Source organism: Watersipora subatra, chromosome 3 (genome assembly GCF_963576615.1).
Source record: "Watersipora subatra chromosome 3, tzWatSuba1.1, whole genome shotgun sequence".
Classification (NCBI taxonomy): Eukaryota; Metazoa; Bryozoa; class Gymnolaemata; order Cheilostomatida; family Watersiporidae; genus Watersipora; species Watersipora subatra.
Window position 1 is genome coordinate 57,490,798 of NC_088710.1, and position 25,402 is coordinate 57,516,199.

The following is a 25,402-nucleotide window of genomic DNA, read 5'->3' on the forward strand; positions in this document are numbered from 1 at the left end:
TTACTGCAAAAGAACACCTCAGCCATTGAGAACTGAAGAATCTTCCCCAAATTCTTCTTGTAATGGAACAAGCTTCACCTCAATGTTAAAAGATGAAAAGGAAGTCACAATGCAAGGGTATTATATCAACCATTAAAATAACATAATTAGTGGTTCGAAGACTGAATATTTAGGACTGTGAATATTTTGAAAATTGTTAGTTCTCCAACTCTATAATTCACGCTGGGCAAGGTTTCATATTTTATAGAAATTATTAAAGTGAGGCATGACAAAACGTTTCGCGTTTAAAGTTTCCAGTTTAATTTTCATGGTTTTTTATTATACAGCGCTTGTATCTATGCTCAATATCTCTCACACTCACATCATGAGGACCATTCAATATCTCTCACAGTCACATCATGAGGAACATTCAATATCTCTCACACTCACATCATGAGGACCATTCAATATCTCTCACACTCACATCATGAGGAACATTCAATATCTCTCACACTCACATCATGAGGAACATTCAATATCTCTCACAGTCACATCATGAGGAACATTCAATATCTCTCACACTCACATCATGAGGAACATTCAATATCTCTCACACTCACATCATGAGGACCATTCAATATCTCTCACAGTCACATCATGAGGAAATTCAATATCTCTTACAGTCACATCATGAGGACCATTCAATATCTCTCACACTCACATCATGATGAACATTCAATATCTCTCACACTCACATCATGAGGAACATTCAATATCTCTCACACTCACATCATGATGAACATTCAATATCTCTCACAGTCACATCATGAGGATCATTCAATATCTCTCACACTCACATCATGAGGAACATTCAATATCTCTCACACTCACATCATGATGAACATTCAATATCTCTCACAGTCACATCATGAGGATCATTCAATATCTCTCACACTCAAATCATGAGGACCATTCAATATCTCTCACACTCACATCATGAGGAACATTCAATATCTCTCACACTCACATCATGAGGAACAGTTAATATCTCTCACATTCACATCATGAGGAACATTCAATATCTCTCACAGTCACATCGTGAGGAACAGTCAATATCTCTCACACTCACATCATGAGGATCATTCAATATCTCTTACACTCGCATCATGAGGATCATTCAATATCTCTTACACTCGCATCATGAGGAACATTCAATATCTCTCACACTCACATCATGAAAAGCATTCAACGAAGCAAGTGACATAATTTAGGTGCAGATAAACTATTTCAACTTATTATTAATTTTGAGAAACAAGAACTTAACAGTTTTCAGCAATGTTATTATGCAGTAATATATGCCCAACAATTTAACTTTTCTTCCACACTTTATTCAAAACTGTTGTATTTAGTAAAAAAGCACCTTTATTTTTGTCGTTGTTGTATTTTTACCTGTCCATACTTTGCTCCTCACATTTCATATACATTTCACAAACTTACTTGATATCAAAAGCTAAAATGAAACTCATGAACAGTGATTCAGATGATTTTCCATACTTAGCGGTGCTGTATTATATAGGGTCCTATACAAACTACACAAGTGTGTCTGTGGCAGTGATTAATTCAACCTTAGCGATACTGATTTGACCAAACACGTTATGTCAGCCAGTGAATTTACGAGCTCTACATAATAGAACTACTAATAAGCTGTGAATATCCAAAAGCTGTCCGCTTACCTTGATTGACAAGAACTCAACACATGACAAGCTATTAGTTAGCATAGACCGATAGGAACAGACAAAGGTGAATGAAGAAATTAACTATAGTGAATGGAGAAAATCACATTATGTATTATACTTCATGAAATCAATAATAGGTGAGCATATATTAACCTTTTGATATAATATGACGAGGAAGCTGTGAGCTTGAATGGGCAAGCATCATTATGCGCACACATATGTACCTTAATATTAAAAGCAGCCAAACAAGTTATTAACAAAGATAACATTTTGATGCACACTTGTGTATATATAAGCTAATAAATTTCACAAGCGCGACAAAGAATCAATAGTATTAAAATTAGAAAGTATGTTACACTCTACTTTTTTTATCAAAATGGCGTTTTTGTGCTTTTGATTTACATATAAATGTAGAAGCACTTCTACATAGCCAGTGTGTGCAGATAACTCCAACAGCTAAGAAATCTTGTATACAAGTTCAGCTGTACTAGGTTTTGCTCTCATGATTATTACATTTAAACTGATTGATAATTTCTTTGCAAAACCTATTTACTTATTTTCTATTCATCGTTTTAGATTAAGAATTTGCATTCAACTGCATGACATTGAGCGCATCTTTCATAAACCTTCGTTCCGTACAGCGGATACTGAAGCTATTAATCCTGCAACTGTAACTTGAACCAACCTCCGAGTTTTTTTCTTCAAACTAGAATTATTGATGCCTCTGATTGACTTAGACATTTATACCAGTAATAGGTTTAAATAGGTTGAGTTTTTTGTTGACAGCATATTGCTGATGTGATAACATTTCGATAATTGATTATATTAAGCATATTTAGAGAGTCTTTAAATTGTTGTTTCTTTGTGCATAAATTTTGAAAACTCTCAGAAATCAAATTAGTTTCTTGCTGATAATTTGCATCAACGAGCACTAACATTGTTTCTTTAACTTGAGCTATGAGTTGTAACTTACGTGTTAACAGATTGTTTTGCCCTAGTTGTTCACTCCACGGTTCCGCAGATATGAATCCCAAAAGTGCATTGCTTAGTTGTTAAAGTTACCCTAGCTTGTAAACAGCTTTAGAAAAAAGTGTGTCATTAGTTTGAAATGTTTCACAATAAAGAAATGTGATTTTCTAAGCAAATATTACAACACTCTTATCATGTTTTCAATTCATCACTTTTGACAAGCTCAAAAAATCTATTTGTAGAGTTTATTTAGCTTTGCACAAAACTCTTTCATTGCTCTTTTTTAATTTACACGTGACACATAAAATATTCACTTTATTACAAACCATGTATTCATAGCTGCTCCTTCGAATGCCGAACCACCGAAGGTTGAACTCTAAGGTACCACTAGTCAAAATAATTGAAATTGTTTCATATTATGCGCTTGTAACTAAATGTGACAGTTGCAGCGCATGAATAAAATAAAAACTACTTGTGCCAACCTTTTTTGTGCTCAAAATACAACTAAGAAACATTTCATTACTTTTCACCGGAATTTGAAAACTCAGAGGATTATTCCGCCTATCTTTTTTAAACCTTATAGATTTTCTAAAACCAATAATCTTCTCACATTTTTCTTAAGCTCGCTATTGAATTAAGGGTCAAAATGAAGATACTGTATTATTAAACCCGCATCATTAACAAGCATTTTGGATACCCACATGATCAGAGATGCTATCATCTCTGAAATCAATCATGCTACAAAACCTAAACATATAAATTTGTTCATAATATAAACAACTGAATATATAAACGCATTAAACAGCACTTCTTTAGAAATTGTTTGATCCAGCAATTTGCACTATTTTGTATGCTCACTTTTTATTTTTGCTGACAAATAATTTTTAAATTGTTTCAACATCAGTAGTTAACCTTTTTCCAAACAGTCAGTATGCCTTTATTTCTATAGCGCTGACCAGCAAACTATGACATCTACAAGGCATATCTTCAGAAAAACAATAGCTTTACATATAATGCTGTGCAGACTTACGTGAAGATATAAATTTTCTAGCATGAAGATCAAGAGAAATCTCGCTCAACACGCTCGCTCAACTTATCTGCTCTTATGGGAACATACAATAGAAATAGTTGGAGGACCAATGCGACATCAGAGAAATCAATACATGCATCCCTAATGTTTACAAAATAAAAAAGGGTATTTGATACCACTCGGACGTCAATTTGATGTTGAGAAAATAGGAGGAGCAGTGCATATATTCACTTTGTATATTAGATCGATTATATCTGTTTGTGAACAGCACTTCATATAACACTGCTTATTGATTATCTCGCAGATGCCGTTTGTCCTTTCTCGTTTAAAGCCTTCCTCAAATTGAAATTGGAGAAATAATGTTTGGTTTGTTAAGATAATACTTTATTTAGACAGATAAGCTGGATCCTAACATTGAAGCATTCACATTATATAAAATACTTTTCAAGTGACTCAAGGTAGTGTTCCAGAGAATAGCATTTTTCAAGGGTTCAATTAAAGCCCTTACAGAGCTTTCAATGCTCAAACAGGTTCTTGCAAGGAGTAGCACTTCAAGGCGTGCCATAAACTTTCTGTTGCTAAGTTTACTGTAACTACCATATCTTGTTGTCACTGGTTGAAAAATATAACGCTTGATTTTTAATAGTTCAACTGACATGCTGCATTATTCAATTGGAAAAACTGGTGTATTGTTAAACCTGTATTAATATTCCTCAAAACAATATTGATTAGTCTTTATATAGGTATGAAGTGAGGTGAAAAAAAGCATGATGGCAGCTCCAAAAGTACATTTATAGCTAACAATCTTGTGATGAGTGAATAACTTTTCACTGTTTGCCTTAAACTTGTATGCTTTGTGAACAGGCAATAATCGTAACAAATTAATTGAACGATCAAAAGCCATAATACAAACGTTACAAACTAAAGTCATTTATGAACAATTGATACATTGGTCAGAATTATTCACCACCTCAATATCTTGTAAACTAGTCTGAATACTAAGTGTACTAGCTAATTAGGCTAATACAAAAAATGTAAATACAACTGATAGAATAGACAACTAGTCCATTTCACATCCTTCACACGATTTGACAAACACCATGAATACATACTTTGTTGCCAGTTGTTTGAGTATATGCCTAAAGATTTTTCAAGTCAATTGAGAAATATGTATGATAAACTTTATTTACTATATATATATGATAAAATATTTTAAATTACTTTAGAGCCCGCGATTGAACATCCTTTGTGATCCAGGTATGTCAAACTAATATACTTGTAAAAGGAATTGTTTTAACATGACTTAGCAAAGGAAGATAACTCAAAATGATCGGACACATGCATGGCAAGCACACAATCTATCAGTCTTGCTTCCTAATAGAAGAGCTATATCATACCTAACCATTCAGTTTAAAAATTATAGACATTACTAAACACTTCCCTACCAGTAACAAAACTTGCATCCAGCTTCGATTATGGTACATACTATCAAAATCTCTCCCGTGTCAAAAATGAAGGTAATCCGTACTCTGAATTAGCCATTGATTCTGCTAAATCTGTCTGTTTATTTCATTTATTTTCAGGTCTACTATACCCATGTCATGTCTACTATACCCATGTCATGTCTACTATACCCATGTCATGTCTACTATACCCATATCATGTCTACTATACCCATATCATGTCTACTACTCAACATAATAGCATGGTGTGAATTTGCTTGCAAGCTATACTCAGGCATTAGAACCCTTCAAAAAACCTGGATACATGAGCATTATCAGCCTGAGTCTCTTCACAAACTCGATGACCAATCGACGACGAAACTGTCAGTACAGAAAAGATGCCCCTTTGCACCAGACTGGGAGATTGATGTTAGGCACCAGGTGTACGCCACGCAGAAGAACATAACACTAATCTGCTATAAGATGCAAAGAAAGCTTTTGCCAGTAGCATCATCTATCTGCACATATTGAAATTTCATGGAACCATATATGTAAGAACCATATATGTAAGAACAGAGAACATAAACCACAATGGTTGGTGCGGTGAACAAGGAAAAAAGACGCACAAGTTGCCTTCTCATTTTATTTGATCGCTCCATGAGAAATAAAACCTATCACAATCCACTATTTAGCAGCTTCAGCTGCCTCTCGAGCTTTCTTGTCTCTCATTCCCTGCAACTTAGCCCTACGCCATTGCCGTCTCAATGTGATATATGCTTGGAATTTCTTTTCATCCTCTGTGACAGCACGAACTTCCATTGGTGGCACAGTCTTGTCAATAGGCATGATAGCACCAGCCAACTGTTGAGCCAACTTCATTTCCTCCTCCTAAACGTAACAAAGAAAGCGTGTCACTTGTCACAAGGATTTAAAAACGGTAGAAAATTAATCAGAAGATTCTTCAATTTACTTAATTAGTGATGTTCATTTCATGTTAGGCTTTTAACGAATCATAGTGAATGATTAGTAAAACAAGGATTATATTGCTCAGTATAGTCTAGTATATAGACATTAGAAATGGGAAGCCCTCAGCAGGAACAGGAAATTAATGACTTGGAAGGATAATTATCTGAATCCAACTTAAATTTTTACACACTTATAGCTATATTATATGTATACCAAGATGGTTTGAAAAACGGGAAAAGAGTATTTTAGAAACTGTATACATATGAGTAGCAGCAACAGTAACACTGTTCACTCAGAAAATGATACATGCATATATTGTTGCATTCTTCAACTATCATACATTGCTGTTAAAAAAGGTCACTTTTGAAGATTCCCGAAACGCGAGTCATTATTCACGTGAATAACAACAAAACATATTCGGAGCAAGTCTTTACAAAGCCGCACATATAAATTACAATAATGTGTTTATTTCTAAGCTTTCTGAACACTAACAACAGCAACCTATGGTGCACTTGAAAACAATTCCTCACTATCAATTTAGCTTCTATAGATTTGGGAAACCAATTTATGAGACCCCATAAATGAGCACAAACATAAATACCAAATGGTACTAGATTATACTTACTGAAGAGTCTCCTTCCTTAGGCGACTTGAGTTTTCGTGGGAACAATATTAGTTTGGACTTATATTCCTTCAATCTCTGGACATTTTGTTGCAGAGCTTCAACATTCCTGTTTTTACGCCGGTGATCAACGGAGATACCTATCGTTGGCGCATATCGACGACTAATTCCAGCAGCCTAAAACACAATGCAGACATGACAAAACCTTGAGAGATTTTATTTGAAAATACAATTAAAAAGCAGTCTTTTATTAGTTGGTTATTTTGCCTGAGTTTCTGTATCAAATAAATATTGACCAATTAATAAAATTAATGCTACATGCTTGAATACCAGAATTGTCAAAATAACTGCAAACACAATGCCTTCTTTTCATAACTGAACATGGCTAATTTTTGCAAATTGGTAACTGTTGAGTTATAGGAATCCCACGTTGTGAAGTGCATCACAAGATCTTCTCGTAGTAACTCTAAATGTAGGACTGAGTTATCACCAACAATATTTCAAAACGAGTTATTAATGGAATGAGCATTAATCTACCGAACTTTACTAGTCTGATGAAATAGTAACAAAATGATTTAACAATTCAACAACCCTTGAGTTGCTGCAATCATACTTTCTATGAAGTTTACAACTATCATCTCACAATTGAGATGAAACTAGTAACCAGCCCTAATAGTAAAAAAGATAACATATATGAAAAAAAATCCGAGTGGTTTGACAACCACCCCAATAATAGTTAACATTAACTTGTATATGACGTGTATGATTCGACAGACGGCAATAAAAATTCCAACCTATGGATTTTCATAAAATTCATTGCGTATAAACTCTAGAACTGAATAAAAATCTGCTTTAGCAAGGAAATAAGCTCATACAACTGAACTCTAATTGCCAATTGAATGACAATATTTAACAAATCAGGCAGTCTCACCTATAACCTATTTGGTTACACAAACAGCAATACTGATGTTGCAATAAATAATAATATTACAAACTAAAGTATACTTTTAACACACAACTAAACCTCGATTTTCGACTATAATTTGTTACAGAACGCTGTTCAAAAATGAATTTTTTGAAATCTCAAACTACTTTACCTATTATAATTGCTTAAGGTTGACTTCCTACAAAATTCACATTACAGTTATTTGGTATCAAAAGGCTCCCTCCCAATGTCTTACTCTGCTGTGTTGTAGGTTCAAAATATGTGGAAATGTAATTACAAGCTCTTAAAAGCTAAAAAACGAACAGTTAATGGCAGCCATCACCAACACGCTGTAGTTTGGAATCACTTTATTTCGGTGCATACTTAAACATTACGGTTATTTTTTTGACACCTGATATTATCACGTGAAATTAAAGGCCAATAAAAGACTCAATATAAAACGCCTCGTAACACTAGTTTATGACAAACACTTCGGGCTTTACTGGAAAACCTTTATCACATATAGATGCTTGCTACTTTACAGTTTATCAAATAACTTTTATAAATACGTTTTACGCTATGAACTATATATATATACACACAAACAACAAGAGAAAAAGTAACATGTAAAACACCGTGATTGTCTCATAAATAATCTATTAACAAATTAGACTAGGAAATCTATTGTACTGTTGTATCTGTAGCAACATGTAGCGAAAATCATGTGAAAGGAAAAAGGCACAACAGCAAAATTTTCTGCTTTTTATTTCTATCAACAATTGTAACAAATTTTTTAAAAGTACAATTGGATATTGTCAGAAACCCAAATTTTGGATTGTCCGCAGCATATGAATCTGCATTTTCTGGTCAAAATGTTTGAATGAAGCGCTAATGCTTGTTTCAAGAAAATGCAACCCAATCACTTGTAAATAAATACATTAAGTTCACTCTGGTTGTTGTCAATTGCTTTTTTTATCCCCTGACAATATAAGCCTTTTTAGCCCTAGTCACTTGAGAGTTCTTAGTATAGCAATAGCAGAATTCAGAGAAATTTAACATATAATGAAAATTAACTTTAATCAGTGCATTGCCTGTTGATACTCCGATGCAATCAATCAAAACAGCACTCCATGGCCACAAACAAATTTCTTTTTGGTGAAGTGTAGTTTTAATAAAGGATAGCTTATATTTTGCTAGTTTTGGATGTTAAATTGGTTCCAATCAAATTTTGTAATTAGCAAGTCTTCTGTGGTCGGTGGACAGACTGCATCAATAACACACCTGATTTTTCAATCCTGACAAGTGATTTATGAGGCACATAATGCTTCCCCTTCACTGGCTGTCATCAATTTAAAATACAAGTATAACCAAAAACCAACAAACTATTAGATTCATTTGTTACATGCAGTCTCAAAATATCTACCCCTGAATGGCGTACTAAATAAAATGCATTTTAGTTTTTGTTTTATAGGATAAGCATTTGGTTGCTTTCTACGATTGGAATAACGACTTGATTAAATTGTGCATACACATATGCATACACACTACATGCCTCTTATCAAAAGCACCCAAATTGTAATCAACTGGGCCTACTGTTAAAAATAGCAGAGATAACCTAAATCTTTAAGAAACGTATTGGAGTAAATTATTGTACTGTTTTAAGAAAACTAACCACTTTATATTATTATTACCAATAGCGAGAGTAAAACCTCAACTTTTAAACACATTACCAACGCATCGCAATAACACTGCAGTCAAGAACATAATAATCTACACTAGTTAACTGAGAATTTTAATAAAAAATCTCTACTGCAACTATATAATGTTGAAAGTACCACCAGACTGAGGTAAGATAAACTAAGAAAAATAAAATGCATTAGGATTGTGTGTAAGGTGAAAAGCTAGCGCAACTAATGAACAATTATTTTAAAATAATGACCAGAGTAGTTGAAAAATTCAAAGATGTCTTTTAGAGTGATATTGCTGAAGCCGAGCCTACACACACACACACACACACGCACAAAACCAACAAAGGTCCACGTAGTTGTGAGCAAAAATAAAAGTATCCATACAAATATCTCACCAATCCGATGAGCAGCACACAAAAACTAAACAAATCGACAGAGCCACCCAGCATGTCAAAATATTCCAAGTCATGTCTTGCACAACTCACCTTATGGTTTCTCAAAACTTATCTATAAGCCCCTATTGATTTGATAGCTTAGCATCCTTCTTCAACACCTCAGTAACTATGAAGGCATCGCTGAGTTCTTCCAAATGTTTCCTGATAGTTACCGAGGTGTTGAAACAGGACGCTAGGCTATCAGTGACCATTTAGAAAACAGCAATCGGACAGTCTCAAATTAATAGGGACTTTCTCAAATTAATAGGGACTTTCTCAAATTAATAGGGACTTTCTCAAATTAATAGGGACTTAGAGACATGTTTTGAGAAACCATAAGGTGAAATGTACAAGACATGACTTGGAATATTTTGACATGATGGGTTTCCTGTCAATTGGTTTAGCTTTTGTGTGCTGCTCATCGGATTGGTGAGAAATTTGGATGGATAATTTTGCTCATAATTACGTGGATCTTCGTTGTTTTTGTGGGTGTGTGGAGCCTACGGCCCGGCCTCGGCAATATCCCACTAAAGCACACCTGTGGAAAATTTGGACGAAACATAATAAATATTTGAGTACATACTGCAAGTTCTTCCAGTGAAAATCCTCGACCAAGTCTCTCTCTGTGGTTATTGCGATTGGTGGAACATCTGACAATTGGTCGGACTGCTCCAGCCAGAGGCCTAGGTGCTATGCGTTTAGCCTTTTCCGCTCTTTTTGTTGCTCTGCGCTTCTTAGCCATGGGCTGATCGAAATACGTACGAACCCATCTCTTCCAGTTTTTACGCAAATGGACATTCGGGAGCATGCCATTTCGCTTCATTTTCGTTCACCTGGAGCTGTATAAAATAAAATCATTGCATTAAAAAGTACATAAACTTACAGCGATGTTTCTTCCAGAATCTCATCTAGTCATACATTTACACAGCACAAAATGTATAATAAAATGCTAAAACAGTCATAAGACATGATGCGTACAATTAATTGAAGTGTTCCGGTAGGATGGACCTGAATTGTTTAGATAAATAAAGACCATGAACAAAAACTACTCACCTTCTATCCTGGCAAACCGTAAAAAGGATATTCCGGAAGTTGTACATGGTAACCAATGATCCTTCAACGCTTCTGCGTGCTCACACGTGAGAGTTGTGCCAAGTTTGGGATCCTGAGCTAACATTAATAAGGAACTTTTCATCTTAGCGTGTGCCTGCCGTATACTGATGCAACAGTACTAATGAGAATAGTTGACCAAATCTTGTACTTGATATTCATTAATATTATTGGATCAAAGCATTGGTAATATAATTTTGAGATATCTGAAGAAATACCAAATAATGATTAAGTTAGCGTAGTTTTTGATCAAAGAAAGGTATACGATTTTACAATGATGAGTGCTACTTCATTTATTACAGGTAATGACATCCACCTTGTCACTACCGATAGCAATTCGTTCAGAATTTTATCCTTGGCTTGACCGTAATTTCAATGAGGTGTGTTACACCTATTATCGTCAACTTCAAAGGAAACTAGATGCTAACCGTGAATTTATACGAGACATAGCTGGGGCGATTCCAAGGCTCCCATGGAGGTACGCTTATTGCCGAGAAAGGTTTATTGCTTCAGGTTGTCATTAGTATATACTATGGCAAAACCTTTTACTAAAGCTAAACATTCCAATCATCAATTATATATCCCAAGAATAATTTCAATTTGTTTTTCGCCCTAATTATCAAAATTGAAAGTCACATCATTCTATTGTTAAAGGCTACTAGCCATACCCATATGCACATTGCTTGCAGTAATAACAAGATAGATGATATTCTCTCAAAAGAATCTCCTGGAGATGAAATGCTTCACCTCCTAGGGGTGCTTAACAAGAGTCTAAATGATATAATTACCTATATGACAACTGCAGAGTTCTGGCCAGGTCTCGAGATATTTCTTGAACCATGTAAGTATACAGTCCTGTTTAGGCAGTTTGTTTTTTGAACCGGGACTTTGTTTTTTTATACAGAGAGGGGATAATTACTTCAGTTCAGGGCTGCTATGGAAAAGTTTATATACAATAAATAATAAAATTGCTAAACAATATTGTATTTGTGAGTTGTTACCTTTTCTACTGCAGTTGGTTTGTACATGGTCTAGTATTTTGTAATTGGTTTTAAAGGTGTATGATTGTTCTTTTTGTTGACGGGTTTAAACTTTAGCGAGTTTTTCTCCCTTTCTCAAGATGCATCTAGTTATTTGTTAGTTTAGTTTTCAACTTAGTACCTGAACACAGTAGAGGTGTCCTACAATATTACTGATAGTGTGAAGCGCTCACAATCATGATGACTCATGAGTCCAAAAATTTGGTTTTGTTCCCTGCAGATTTATGGTATCAGATACCAATGACCAGAGGTGAGCAAGGCTTTACAAGACTTATTTGCAAATACCTGAAACCCTCCATATATGTCCTGAAGAGAGCGATGATGATGATATCATAATCATTCATCTTACTTAATCAAAGCTTACGCTGCATGCATTAAATGTACATAGTCTTATGAGTGGACTGCAATTATATCTATTTGAGTGGGAGATTGTGTGACTTAATTGGTGAAGCTTTATTCGCTTTTCTGTTGTATCCAGTGTTTGCTTTGCAGTTCCTCCCATACTTCAGCGGCCACTTCCAAGGAAACTAAGTCTAAAGGCGGGACAGCCATTGACTTTAAGTTGCAAAGCAGCTGGTATACCCGCACTCATATATCAATGGTACTATTACCATGGACAGACTCCTCTTAAGATTGAGGGAGAAGATAAATCTACGCTACAGATTGCAAAGCCTGAGTAAGTTGCATTTCTTTATAAATTGTCAAATTGTAAGGCTTGTGTTATAGAATAGGGTTATGTTTTGTACTAAACTGACTTGCGATAGCTGCAGCACTTCTCTAAGTATTGGCATTATGCTTCTCTGGTTAGGAGTTACAAATATTCAAGTTAGTTTTGTCCCTCTAGTCTTCATTCTCCAATTTCAGAGTTCAAGTATATAAAATACCAAAATACATGTTTTTCTTAGCTTGTTTTGTTTGATGTATGGTGTGATGTATGTAATTCTCACATACACATTAATGTGAGCATATGTATTATGTTCAATGCGTTGAACATTTTACTCATTGATTATGATCAATGGATATTATCATTGATCATACACATGTTTTTTCGTTGCGCTTTGGTGATGTTTGCAAAAATTTAAAAATTAAATGCTTCGCAACTGTATTGGCTGTTACAGCTGGCTGAATGACAAATCAGTGCTGTGCAGCATATGTAACGTGAAGGATCAGATTTTCACCTCAGCTTGTCGCATTACTATCGTCTCAACTGACAACTCAGGTTAGTTGTCCTCTCTTGTTTTCTATTTTTCCTATAGGCATGTTTACTTTATGATCAGTCCTCTTTTCTATAGCAGCTGCATGCTTCTACTTTACTTGGTAGGCCTTCACAGTAAATGCTCTCATAAACATCTAGTACTTCTTCAATGTGACTTGCTCGTCAAATACACATAGTAGAGGTAAACTGATCCGAACTGTCGAGAAAAGCTGGCTGATTAAGTCAGATGCAGAGCTTTTTTAGATAGCCTTGTTCTGATAGCCTCTGTAATAGACAATAACTTACTTGAAAGTGATGACTCAGCATTTCACACAGCTGCGGATCAACATATATTGCAAATGCTGCCACTTAAATTTACAGAGAGACATTGCTACGCTTGTTTATTGTTGCTTTAGGCGTGTCCGCTTGCAACCCAAACTGGAGGTGCCAAATATCTAGTCTCTAGCAAATAACTATTTGGGAATTTGGCAAGATAGAACTGCTATACATTTGTGTGATGATTCTTTTATTTGTCAGTCGCATGGCATAATTCTGTTGACACGCACCATTAATATATTTCCAGTTTATTTTCAAATGATGCCAATCTTACAATTGTGCACCAATTACAATTGTTACAAAAATTTTCTCTAATTCATTTTTTTTCATTAAAATTTTTGATGTATTTGTTGTATGTAGATGAACCAGTCCCACCTGATCCGATCACCATTCCTCTACCTAAAGGTGAGTTATCTTACATTTACAGAAGTGAAACTCAACAAACGATGCGATTAAACTACTATAAGGCATCGTAGTGGGATTTTCTCTTCAACTCTGTGCCATTCTTCACTGTAGCATTCTCTTATCTTTCTAGTCTTATAGCAAGTGCGCTGTCTGCCTAGTAATCAGTGACCACACCTTCACTCAAATGAATTATCTGGTAACTATTACAAAACTATTATCATTATTTTAAAGTTTGGTCTTTGATAGTATACATATATAGCTTTGATTATTTATATAGATGTACGTGTAAGTAGTTTTGGACATACATGTAGTTTACATCAGTCTAGCGAGGTGGGCGTGCAGGTAGTGATGGAGTGATGGATATAAAAAGTGATTGACTTACAAGATTGTGGAAGTCTGCTGATAAGTAAATTGTCAGGGGAGCATATAAATATGCTAGATATATAGTCAGACAGTTTGAAGCATAAATAGTTATAGATCTATCTATGCTCCAAACTATATGTCTCCAAAATCTATATATGGATGGGTGTAATTCTAAACATAGGTAGTTATAGTTCTATATCTAGGCAGGTATGTTTCTAAACATAGGTAGTTATAGATCTATAGATAGGCAGGTATTTTTTTAAACATAGGTGGTTATAGATCTACATCTAGGCAGGTATATTTCTAAACATAGGTAGTTATAGATCTATATCTAGGCAGGTATATTTCTAAACATAGGTAGTTATAGATCTATATATAGGCAGGCATGTTTCTAAACATAGGTAGTTATAGATCTATATATAGGCAGGTATATTTCTAAACATAGGTAGTTATAGATCTATATATAGGCAGGCATGTTTCTAAACATAGGTAGTTATGGATCTATATATAAGCAGGCATGCTTCTAAACATAGGTAGTTATAGATCTATATATAAGCAGGCATGTTTCTAAACATAGGTAGTGATAGGCTACAGGATTTGTTGGTATTGATACAAGTAGACAGCAACAGTCAGTTCAAGCTCACTGCGCTGCCACTAGATCAGTTCAACCTAGCTGACTATCTTTAATAGAACCCAAGCCGTCCTACGCCGCCAAAGATAAAGTTGCCCTACTTATCGGCAACGGAAAGTATCTAAGTGAGAAGGAGTTGCGTGCCCCCCCTAACGATATACGTCGTATTGGCAAGAGGCTGCAACAAATGAAATTCAAGACTCTTATCTGCAAAGACCTTACAAAAGCTAGCATGGAGAATGTCTTACAGCTTTTCACAAATCTCCTAGTAGAGGATGGCGTTTACGGTAGGTGATGTCAGTTTAACACCTTTATTAAATTCCCTGAATTTAACTTTAGTCTTTCAGTTCGCTCTTGATATTTTGCGCTAAATCGTCTTGTATGCTGAATGGCAGCTGGTTCAAACGTGGTTAATCAAACTTCTTTTTTGTAACAAGTACTGTGTCCTATTTGAGTTAACAACGAGAATTTGAAAACATGTAGCGGTGTTTATCTAAAATAAGAGTATGTGCATGAAATAGACCCATGATTATGACTATTATAATGACTCATGATAAATCAGATTGCCAAGACACTTAGTAAGTAAATTAATATTTTACGTATAAACAAAGCCAACAATATCTCTGCACATGCCAGCTGTTTCATGTGTATGACTCGGATAAGGTAAACATGCAAACCATTCCAGAAATGGCTAATCTTGTTACTACCGAAATCAGGCAGAGTTTTGTCCTAAAGTCATGTACGTGTTTTCATACGTACATGTATTTGTGTGAAACAAATGCTTTATAAACACGAAATGCTTAGGTTTTCTCATGATTTTAGATAGAATATATTTTACTAAAATAAAACACACAGTCTATTTCTACACTTTTTTATTTATCCTATACAGTACACAAGATTCTGAGTAAACAAAGGTCTGGTACGGGTTGCTACAGCAGTACACACTCCCCTACCTAGTCTAGTGTCTTAATAGATTTTTGTATCAGCCAATCCCTGTATCTTAAATAATTTATTACTCGCTCTTTTATTACATGTGTAAACGGTTTAATATAGCAAAAGTGTAAAATAGTAACAAATATAACTAAAAAAGTCATTTTTTAGACTTGGATTACAATAATTTTATGGCTCTTCATCTCGTACTTTTCCCTCAGTTATTACTGGTTCTCATATTATTCACAGCTTACTATGTAAGATCTTTGACATTCAGGTGTGCTTTACTTTGCTGGCCATGGTTTTGAGACAAGCAGAGGCTGTTTCCTGGTCCCAAGCGACTCTCCCACGCAGGTCTCTACCGATTATTGTGTCTCATACAGACATGTGCTAAACCAGATTCTGGCTAAAAATCCTGCCTTGTGTCTCGTTGTTCTTGACATCTGTAGAGTACGGTAAGCTCGGTTCAACTTAAATTATTGTTGACATTTCTCAAAAATATTATTTATATGCTCCCATAATGGTATCTATATGCTCTTATAATGTTATCTATATGCTCCCATAATGTTATTTATATGCTCCCATAATGATATCTATATGCTCCCATAATGATATCTATATGCTCCCATAATGTTAGCTATATGCTCCCATAATGTTATCTATATGCTCCCATAATGTTATCTATATGCTCCCATAATGTTATTTATATCTCCCATAATGATATCTATATGCTCCCATAATGATATCTATATGCTCCCATAATGCTATCTATATGCTCCCATAGTGTTATCTATATGCTCCATAGTGTTATCTATATGCTCCATAGTGTTATCTATATGGTCCCATAATGTTATCTATATGCTCCCATAATGTTATCTATATGCTCCCATAATTTTATCTATATGCTCCCATAATGTTATCTATATGCTCCCATAATTTTATCTATATGCTTCATAATGTTATTTATATGCTCCCATAATGTTATCTACATACATGCTTCCATAGACTGTAATATCCAATTCACCAATAGATATATCTAGGTAATCGGTACAAAGGAATTTCCTTGCTAATTAGTAAAAAATAGGTTATGTTAAACCTGATACTTCTGCTATATCTATTATCATAGATCTAATATTAGATTGTATAGTTAAGAATGCTACTAGTGCTAGTACTCTGGAAGTCCGGTGGACCGTGAGAGATTGTCATGTGTAATAACTGCCTACACAATTATTCTAAGAGGCAGCAAAGCGGTGCATTGGTGCAGCTGTTAGACTGTTAGTCTACCAAGATGAATGTCACGAGTTCAAATCCTGTATGATAAAATCCTTTTTCCAACATCTGAATGTGGCTTCAGACAGATGCGGCTCTTATTACAGTAAATATTCTGACATAGTTTTAAGAGTTCCAAAGTTGTATCAAATTCTCATTTTGGTTAAAAACAACTGTTGAATCTCACAATTAAAAGATGTTTGTTTCATTAGGCTTTACATTTAGGCCTTTAGGAGATACATGTATTCCTTGAATATTTTACTAAATGCTATTATAGGCTTTAGTAAGTTCTAATATATCTGTCAAATGAATACTTTATCACAGCTAGCTCTAGTTCACCATATGATCTGCTTTCAAAACATAACTGTGCACCTATTCATTCTATTTGGCTGTAGCCTTAGTTCGTTCATTTCACAGACATAGGCCAAGTGATTTGAGGTTTTTAGAGAATACTGTATTAGCTATCTATTCTCAGCACCGCCTCTAGATTCCAAACAATACACAGGCTCATCTCGTCTTTTAGCTTGAAGCATTATCGATGACTTTTTTGCTTATGCGCAAGCGTTATTAAAAAATTAGCTGTTTCAGGAAATAAAGGCAAAATCTTTGAAAAACAGTCTTCCGAAATTTCCAAATAACCTGTGATGAAACTCGTAACATTAGGTGATTCTGGTTCTTTCTATGCGAATGCTCAATTAACCGTGCGCATCATGTGTTGAGACTGATCGTATAGTAAGTTACAAATTATCCTTAGGATATATAATCAATGGTTGTAAGATGTGGCTGTGTATCTTCCTCAACTATATGAACTTGAAGCAATCTGCAAACAGGCGGTAGCCATTTGTTGAGTACGCATCGTTGGAGATAAACACTTTTTAGCCTGGCACATTACCAATGGCTAATTTGAGTCAGCTAGTATCCGTATTGCTAAACTTGCTAATAAGAGCCGTGAGGGCAAATTTTAGTGATATTGCACGTAACAAAGAGTCGCTATGCCTATTTTAACCCAGATAGCGTCTCATATCACCCAATGAATCCACTGCATCTCGCGTAGCTCAATGGGTTAGCTGATCGCCTGGTAAATGGGAGGTTCCGAAATCAAATCTTCTGTGATAAGGATTTGTCATTGCTAGATACTAATTGCTATAGCTGGACAGACCGAACTACAGATGGCAAACTTTGAGATTTATATATACATAGAGTTATATATACATAGATATATATATAATTATATTTAATCCATAGTAAGTACACACTTTGTATTTCTGCTGGCTCTCCTTAGCCTTCACTTGATAATTGTATCACCTGAAACATGTCTCTATTATATACTGACCGCTAAATATTGATATTAGTGATGAATTGATCTGCATTATTGTAGTAAAGCAGAGGATTCAACTGAGTCTCAACCTGTTACAGCAAACAGTACTACCATGGTAGTATATGCCACGTGAGTACTTAACCAGTTCTACTATGGTAGTATATGCCACGTGAGTACTTAACCAGTTCTACCATGGTAGTATATGCCATGTGAGTACTTAACCAGTTCTACCATGGTAGTATATGCCATGTGAGTACTTAACCAGTTCTACCATGGTAGTATATGCCATGTGAGTACTTAACCAGTTCTACCATGGTAGTATATGCCATGTGAGTACTTAACCAGTTCTACCATGGTAGTATATGCCACGTGAGTACTTAACCAGTTCTACCATGGTAGTATATGCCATGTGAGTACTTAAATAGTTCTACCATGGTAGTATATGCCACGTGAGTACTTAACCAGTTCTACCATGGTAGTATATGCCATGTGAGTACTTAACCAGTTCTACCATGGTAGTATATGCCATGTGAGTACTTAACCAGTTCTACCATGGTAGTATATGCCACGTGAGTGCTTAACCAGTTCTACCATGGTAGTATATGCCATGTGAGTACTTAAACAGTTCTACCATAGTAGTATATGCCACGTGAGTACTTAACCAGTTCTACCATGGTAGTATATGCCACGTGAGTACTTAAACAGTTCTACCATGGTAGTATATGCCATGTGAGTACTTAAACAGTTCTACCATAGTAGTATATGCCATGTGAGTACTTAACCAGTTCTACCATGGTAGTATATGCCACGTGAGTGCTTAACCAGTTCTACCATGGTAGTATATGCCATGTGAGTACTTAAACAGTTCTACCATAGTAGTATATGCCACGTGAGTACTTAACCAGTTCTACCATGGTAGTATATGCCATGTGAGTACTTAACCAGTTCTACCATGGTAGTATATGCCATGTGAGTACTTAAACAGTTCTACCATGGTAGTATATGCCATGTGAGTACTTAACCGTTTAGCAATGTTAATGCTTGCTAGGCAAATGCCACTCTATACAAACCTATGTTATCTACGTATGTCCAGGTTGGTGTCGAACAGCTAACTATGGTTGCACGTGGCACGCAAGTGTCACACTCAGGTTTAGTTGCAGATGTCGACGCTCTCAGTTTCTTTTTGCTGCTTAGTTTCAATGTTGGGCCTCGACAAGATTGACAAGATTCCGCTTCACTCAATGACAAATGGTCGTCAATTGTCTAATTCGTATTGTTTTTGTGACTACTATGAGTGGGTATTGCCCCACGGAGATTTGTCACAGCATTATGTGTTAACTGTGGTCAAATGTGTACCGATCTAGTAAATGTACATTTCATAATTTCTCTTTTCTAACTAGACATTAGCAGACAACTCTACGAACCGATCAGTTAGATTTATTTTATGTATTAATATTTGGGTAAAACCAGGTTTGATATTAACAGGTAGCAAGATTTTAAACTGTTTCACAGCCATCGTTTGATTTTTTTCCTGCTCTCATAAATAGCCAACAATGAGAATCAGAGTCAAACCTGTAAACTTATCAACCCTATGAATACCTTGAAACTGTGTTGAGTAATAGATCTCTGCATTGGCTAATCATCACATACAGCACTTGTTGTATAGAAATGAAGACAAGAAGGCGTATGAGATGAAGGAGAAGCCAGGTGAAGAGCCGCTCAGTGTATTTGCCAGTCATCTGCTCAGGTACATCCAAGAGCCCATTCCTCTTATTGAGCTGATGATGAACAAGGTTGTTCCTAGTAAGTGACTTCGCTATTAAAAATCTGCTTGTTCTATCCCTTTTTGTCGATAAAGATGCTCTGTAGTAAAGCTCAATTTTGATGATAAGTGCGTGCAATGGCAGTTATCAGTTTCTATGACATGTGTGTGGTATGGCAGGTGCATATTATAGCGGGTGTGTGCTACGGCGGGTGTGTGGTATGGCGGGTGTGTGCTACGGCGGGTATGTGGTATGGCGGGTATGTGCTATGCTAGGTACTGCATATGCCATGTTTGATCTCAATATTTGTTACATGCCTGTAATATGACAAATCTCAACTTTTGTAGCGGGATTGCAGTTTAGTAGGTCATAGTTTTTGTGACAGGTGTATACAGGTGTATGTTTTGGCAGACCTCAATTTATGTACTGATGTGTGATAGTGTGGTTCTGGTATGATGTGCAAGCGCTGGTATAGGTGTATGTGATGATCGATCCCAAACAAACGTAACAGGTTTGGCAACTCTTAACTATCATTGCAGGCATAAGCCAAGACAGATTAGCTAAAAAACACGGGCAACTAGCAGAGATTTCTACTACACTTTCAACACAGAGGTCATTGCATGATCCTATTGACTCTAAAGGAGCTACAATGGAGTTCGAGTTGTGCAAAAGGCAGTGGATCAGCGTTACTCGTAAGCATTTTTATGCCTAACGAAGGACTATTGGGTCAATCACATGTATATCTAGTCGATATTGTGAATTCTTTGTGAATTTACCCAATTTGATTACGCTTCTGTGGTATAGATGTCAAAAGTGCTGCTGCTCTGTGCAGTGTACCCAGGTAATGTGTCTGATGCTTGATTGGCATAACTCACAGAACTAATGAGAAGTCATGTTTGGGTGGTTTTAGAGCGACCCGAGTTGCAAGAACATTTTATTCCAAGCATTGGCGTGACTGTCAAAATGGTCTTCACTCATGAATACTCGAATAGTTTAATCATATACATTGGCTGCATTAAGAAGGACTCTGTGGCCTATAGGGCCCATGCGTACATCTCTCTCATACAAAACACTCCAGTAAGTATAGGTTTTTCTCACACTTATCTTGTTTGCTAACTTTGTTTGTGCTACTGTATTTATTGGCCATGGAGTCATTCGTTATTGCAAGATTTAGGGTGGATAGACTTTATGCCGAACTTATAAAAATTATTGATGTTGTAGGACCTTATTCAAAGGCTCTGTTAACTTCGAGAATAATTTTCATAACAAAATCTTGCTAGTTTGGTCAATATAGTAGTATCATGGGGTATACCAGTCTCTGATAGTATATCTTTCATTTACATGTATATATAAATCTCGAAGTTCGTGTGTATGTAGCTCAGTTTGTCCAGCCATAGCTATTAAAATATTGGAATGAAGAATTCTTATTGCAGAAGATTTGATCTCGGAATTCATCATTCGCCAGGCAAATGCCTTTCCAATTTAGCTACGTGAGATTGATGGATTCATTAGATGATACATGTTGATATGTGGATGAAAATATGCTACCACTCTCTGCTACGGCACAACGTGATGTTATGCTTGCTCTTCCGTGAGAGCAAGATATTAGCTCTTATTAGTAAGCTTTAAGAAATTAGCCATTGGCAATGTGCCAGGCTATTGACAAGTGGCAGGCAACTACATTATCTCTCATTGTTTATAAGTTGATTTTTAATACCCGTCCAACGTCGAGCGTTCCGCTAGTATAATATAAATCTCGGTGTTTGTTTGTCCGTTTGTTTGGCGTTCATGTGTCCAGTTGAAGTGATTAAGTGATAAATCCACTTCACATTGGAATTAAACATCAAACTTCCAGTTCAGACAGGCGTACTATTCATTACATTACGGGTCCAACTGGCCATGCTATAGAATATTTGTGCTATCATACTTATCACACCTCCCAATCTTTAATGCCGATTTGTTAAAATAGCATGCTTCGGCTAGCATGCTTGAAAATCATGATTGCGTGAGAGATCATGGTGCCATTTTTTTTTTGATGCTGGGTTCAAAGGTTCAGACATGGCACTTATTATAGTAAAGATTTAGACTAGCACTCAAACTCATTGGCTAAAAAATTTAGCCAATTACAAATTTTTTTTGCAAAAACTTTTATTATCTGTGCAACGCCGGGCGTTCAACTAGTTATCTCATATAGTTAAGTTTCATAAAGGAAATACTTTTATGTACTAATTTATTTCAATTTTAGACTACAAATTCACTGTAATTGCTCTTAATTATGCACGGTACAAAATCTTGCTGCACTTTTAATAATAATTACAAAATATTTGTTCGCATTTATTGCATTTGCTTTTATTATAGACGGTAAGTTGTGAAGCTACTCACTTGTTCGACCCTGACCATTGGCCAGAGAGGATGGGATTCCGTGGTAACACAAAGTGCATGAGTGTCAGCAAGAATGTCCTTGATGGTATTGAGACCTTGGTGAGTGGCACTATACTCCACTTTAGTTACTCAACAGCTTCTAAATTCATCCTACGCCTTATCAACATTTGAGCCATGTGAAATATTTAATACCATGTTATCATAGCTTATGTTTTAGACATGCTACATTTAAAAAGTAGAATATACTCGATGTACATTATTTAGTGATTTCTTACACAACTTACATGCTCTATTGCGAACAGGAAAGTGATCTGATAGTAAACGTAACAGTTTATGGATCGAAGCAAGACAATACAGATGTGATTGAGCACATAAAGGATATCAACTTGAAACGTCCCTTGTTAGCTAAACTCAACTTGGGCGCGAGAGGCAAACAGAACCGCAACCGTGTCGCTGTGCAACATGAAGAAGACACAGCGGTGGAGCACGACGAAGTTTATCAGACTGTGGCAATAGAGCAGAACTCCTACATGCAGCATAGTCAGTTCTCTCAATACTCACAAAGTTGAACATCATTTCTTGTTTTTAAATTCATTTCCAACATGTTCAAAATTGAATCTTCCAAATTTTATGTATTTTGTAGTGAAATGTATATTTTTTGATGCAAAATATTGAATTTTTATTATAATAATGCAAAACTGTAGATTTGCAACTATATAAATGATAGCATGTTATATATTCTTATTTGCATATAAGTTACTATACAATAAATATTTATTTACAATTAAGTCTTGAGCATTTGATTAGGTTTCAATCAACCAAAACTAGATTTTAGTTATAATTGGAAGTGTTGCACAGCATAATCCTTGTACACACTGGAGTTGCATACTATTTGCTACTTTAGCACACAAACTAAAGCTGTCACATACGAATACAGTACAGTTGACTTTGAAACTCAATGATATGTTGCAACGCATCAACAAATGATGCACCCGTGAAATAAATCTTTACAACAAAAGAAAATATAAATATCGAGTTTTTACACTACATAGGATACACTATCAAAGAATAAATAGGAATATAGTATCAAAGAGTAAATAAAAATCGAGTGAATGAAATAAATACAATAACGACAGTCTGTGCAACACCCCATACTAGAGAATATATCGGTGCCATCGAAAAGCCCGCGGCTTTGTATATCGCAGCAATGGCCACACCTACAATAGATGTTCACATTGGTAGAACAAGAGTCTTGTTACATGTACATACTTGAGAAAGCAAAGTGCTGGACTAGTGTTTAGATCACCAAGCTTGTAGACTTGTTGAATGGGTGTTAAAATGGCTGAGCCACTAGACAATGAATATTAAAGCAGATGAAATAAGTTACAGAAGTGAGACTAAATGATCAGGTTTAGACAAGGGAGAAAATCTATTCCATTGTCACAAATATTCATCTCTGGCCATCAAAAATTGGTTAAGGAATAGACCAATCAGCTTAAAAAGAGTTTAGAAGAGCCGCTCATATCACTTATATGAACTTGGTAAACTTACTGGTAAGAGCGCCATATGTGAGAGGGGAGATAACTCCAATTATTATGATGAGAATTGGCAGGAACCTTCCCCATTGGTGCTTGTGAAGCTTTTTGATAGCGACGATGGCGGCAACAGCATGTACAAATAATGATGAAAACAGGTTGAACAAGAAGCAGTTCAGCCAGATGTCTAAAACAACAGAACCTCAAAAAAATCAACCAAGAAAGCAAATATATCAAAAATAAGGAATCTGCGTATTTTTGCAGCTGCCGACGGAGTAAGATTGCTTCGTCATATTTTTCCAACATGTTGGATTGAAAAAATGCCAATCTATCTTCATGTCTGTGTAATATTTGTAGATATTTAAGAGTTCATCATTGTAAATTTAACAGTTTATAATATACAGTATGGAATGACAAAATGCTTTTCATTTAATTTATTTCTTTTAATTATTTTTTTAATCATGAATATTTCATCTAAAAACAAGCTTTAGCTCTGCTTAAAGATGCTGCAATAATCGCATAACATGACTTGCAACTATTGGAGCAAAGTATAACAGATTTGAATTGTTTGGTACTACAAAAAACTAAGTTGGTTTGACAATTATTAGTCTCAGTATAAACTGCTAGAAACACAATCCATTCAAAACCTTTAGAGTATGCATAATATTGTTGCTATTACCTAAGCAAATACATATCAAAACCCATCTTATATACATACCAAGATGTTGAAATATAATATTGAATATAATAATATTGAAGTTACACAACGCAGTATAATTTGGACATTATAAAATGCTGGTGTTAACTACAGACAACCTAAAAAACTAATCATGTTTAATCATAGCTATACTGACGAAATGTAAAACTAGAAAAGTGAAATTTACAACACCTCATGCGGTGATAAACTTTCATTCGCTGTAAGTAGAATTGACAAACAACATGTCCTTAAGCTCACCTTTGAAGGAGGTCAAAGAGGGAATAGGAGGAAAGACAAATATCTCTTTAGCCGGTACCATGTTTCATTCTACAATATAAAACCATCTAACTTGTCTAATGCTGTTGCTATAGTCCATTGCTAGTGTAGGATATTTCCATTCCAATCTCTAAAGTACTATGTTGTAATTAACCAACAGTAGGCTAAGTAAACATATACACTTTTGTAACTAATTGGCTTTATGAGTTGAAATATATATAACTGTAACCTCAAGTGTATACTTATGGCCTCAAAAGCCCAAATATAATTTGTAACTATAGTAAAAAAATTGCAATTTGGAGAAGCCCTTTCATCCTTCTCATCGTTTTGGTTTATTCAACACCTCCAGCATACTCTCCTT

The 25,402-nt window shown here is 35.4% G+C and overlaps 3 protein-coding genes across 3 annotated transcripts; 1 reads left to right on the forward strand and 2 right to left on the reverse strand.

The window, feature by feature from the left end:
- Window positions 1-5,785: 5,785 nt before the first annotated feature.
- On the reverse strand, window positions 5,786-10,892 carry LOC137390068 (large ribosomal subunit protein eL13-like). Its single transcript, XM_068076310.1, has 4 exons — window positions 10,845-10,892; window positions 10,375-10,630; window positions 6,748-6,921; window positions 5,786-6,044 (listed from the first exon to the last, which is right to left on the reverse strand). The coding sequence occupies exons 2-4, from the start codon at window positions 10,612-10,614 to the stop codon at window positions 5,841-5,843; spliced, it is 618 nt and encodes a 205-aa protein (XP_067932411.1). The 5' UTR covers window positions 10,615-10,630; window positions 10,845-10,892; the 3' UTR covers window positions 5,786-5,840.
- An 82-nt stretch (window positions 10,893-10,974) lies between these two features.
- On the forward strand, window positions 10,975-23,102 carry LOC137390805 (mucosa-associated lymphoid tissue lymphoma translocation protein 1 homolog). Its single transcript, XM_068077122.1, has 14 exons — window positions 10,975-11,087; window positions 11,204-11,379; window positions 11,591-11,742; window positions 12,434-12,617; window positions 13,060-13,160; window positions 13,833-13,877; window positions 14,931-15,158; window positions 16,079-16,256; window positions 18,449-18,517; window positions 20,055-20,191; window positions 20,691-20,843; window positions 21,062-21,228; window positions 22,510-22,632; window positions 22,836-23,102. The coding sequence occupies exons 2-14, from the start codon at window positions 11,207-11,209 to the stop codon at window positions 23,100-23,102; spliced, it is 1,977 nt and encodes a 658-aa protein (XP_067933223.1). The 5' UTR covers window positions 10,975-11,087; window positions 11,204-11,206.
- Window positions 23,103-23,252: 150 nt separating this feature from the next.
- On the reverse strand, window positions 23,253-25,153 carry LOC137390806 (transmembrane protein 170A-like). Its single transcript, XM_068077123.1, has 3 exons — window positions 25,024-25,153; window positions 24,085-24,255; window positions 23,253-23,750 (listed from the first exon to the last, which is right to left on the reverse strand). Exons 1-3 carry the CDS (start codon window positions 25,082-25,084, stop codon window positions 23,620-23,622), a joined length of 363 nt encoding a protein of 120 aa, XP_067933224.1. The 5' UTR covers window positions 25,085-25,153; the 3' UTR covers window positions 23,253-23,619.
- Window positions 25,154-25,402: the final 249 nt, after the last annotated feature.

Coding starts and splice junctions, on each gene's coding strand:
- LOC137390068 (XM_068076310.1), bottom strand. CDS start 10,614: ATGAAGCGAAATGGCATGCTCCCGAATGTCCATTTGCGTAAAAACTGG. Junction 6,922..10,374: donor TTTCACTGGAAGAACTTGCA/GTATGTACTCAA, acceptor ATTGTGTTTTAG/GCTGCTGGAATTAGTCGTCG. Junction 6,045..6,747: donor CTAAGGAAGGAGACTCTTCA/GTAAGTATAATC, acceptor TGTTACGTTTAG/GAGGAGGAAATGAAGTTGGC.
- LOC137390805 (XM_068077122.1), top strand. CDS start 11,207: ATGACATCCACCTTGTCACTACCGATAGCAATTCGTTCAGAATTTTAT. Junction 13,878..14,930: donor CACCATTCCTCTACCTAAAG/GTGAGTTATCTT, acceptor TATCTTTAATAG/AACCCAAGCCGTCCTACGCC. Junction 22,633..22,835: donor TTGATGGTATTGAGACCTTG/GTGAGTGGCACT, acceptor TATTGCGAACAG/GAAAGTGATCTGATAGTAAA.
- LOC137390806 (XM_068077123.1), bottom strand. CDS start 25,084: ATGGTACCGGCTAAAGAGATATTTGTCTTTCCTCCTATTCCCTCTTTG. Junction 24,256..25,023: donor CTCTTTGACCTCCTTCAAAG/GTGAGCTTAAGG, acceptor CTGTTGTTTTAG/ACATCTGGCTGAACTGCTTC. Junction 23,751..24,084: donor CACATATGGCGCTCTTACCA/GTAAGTTTACCA, acceptor CATCTATTGTAG/GTGTGGCCATTGCTGCGATA.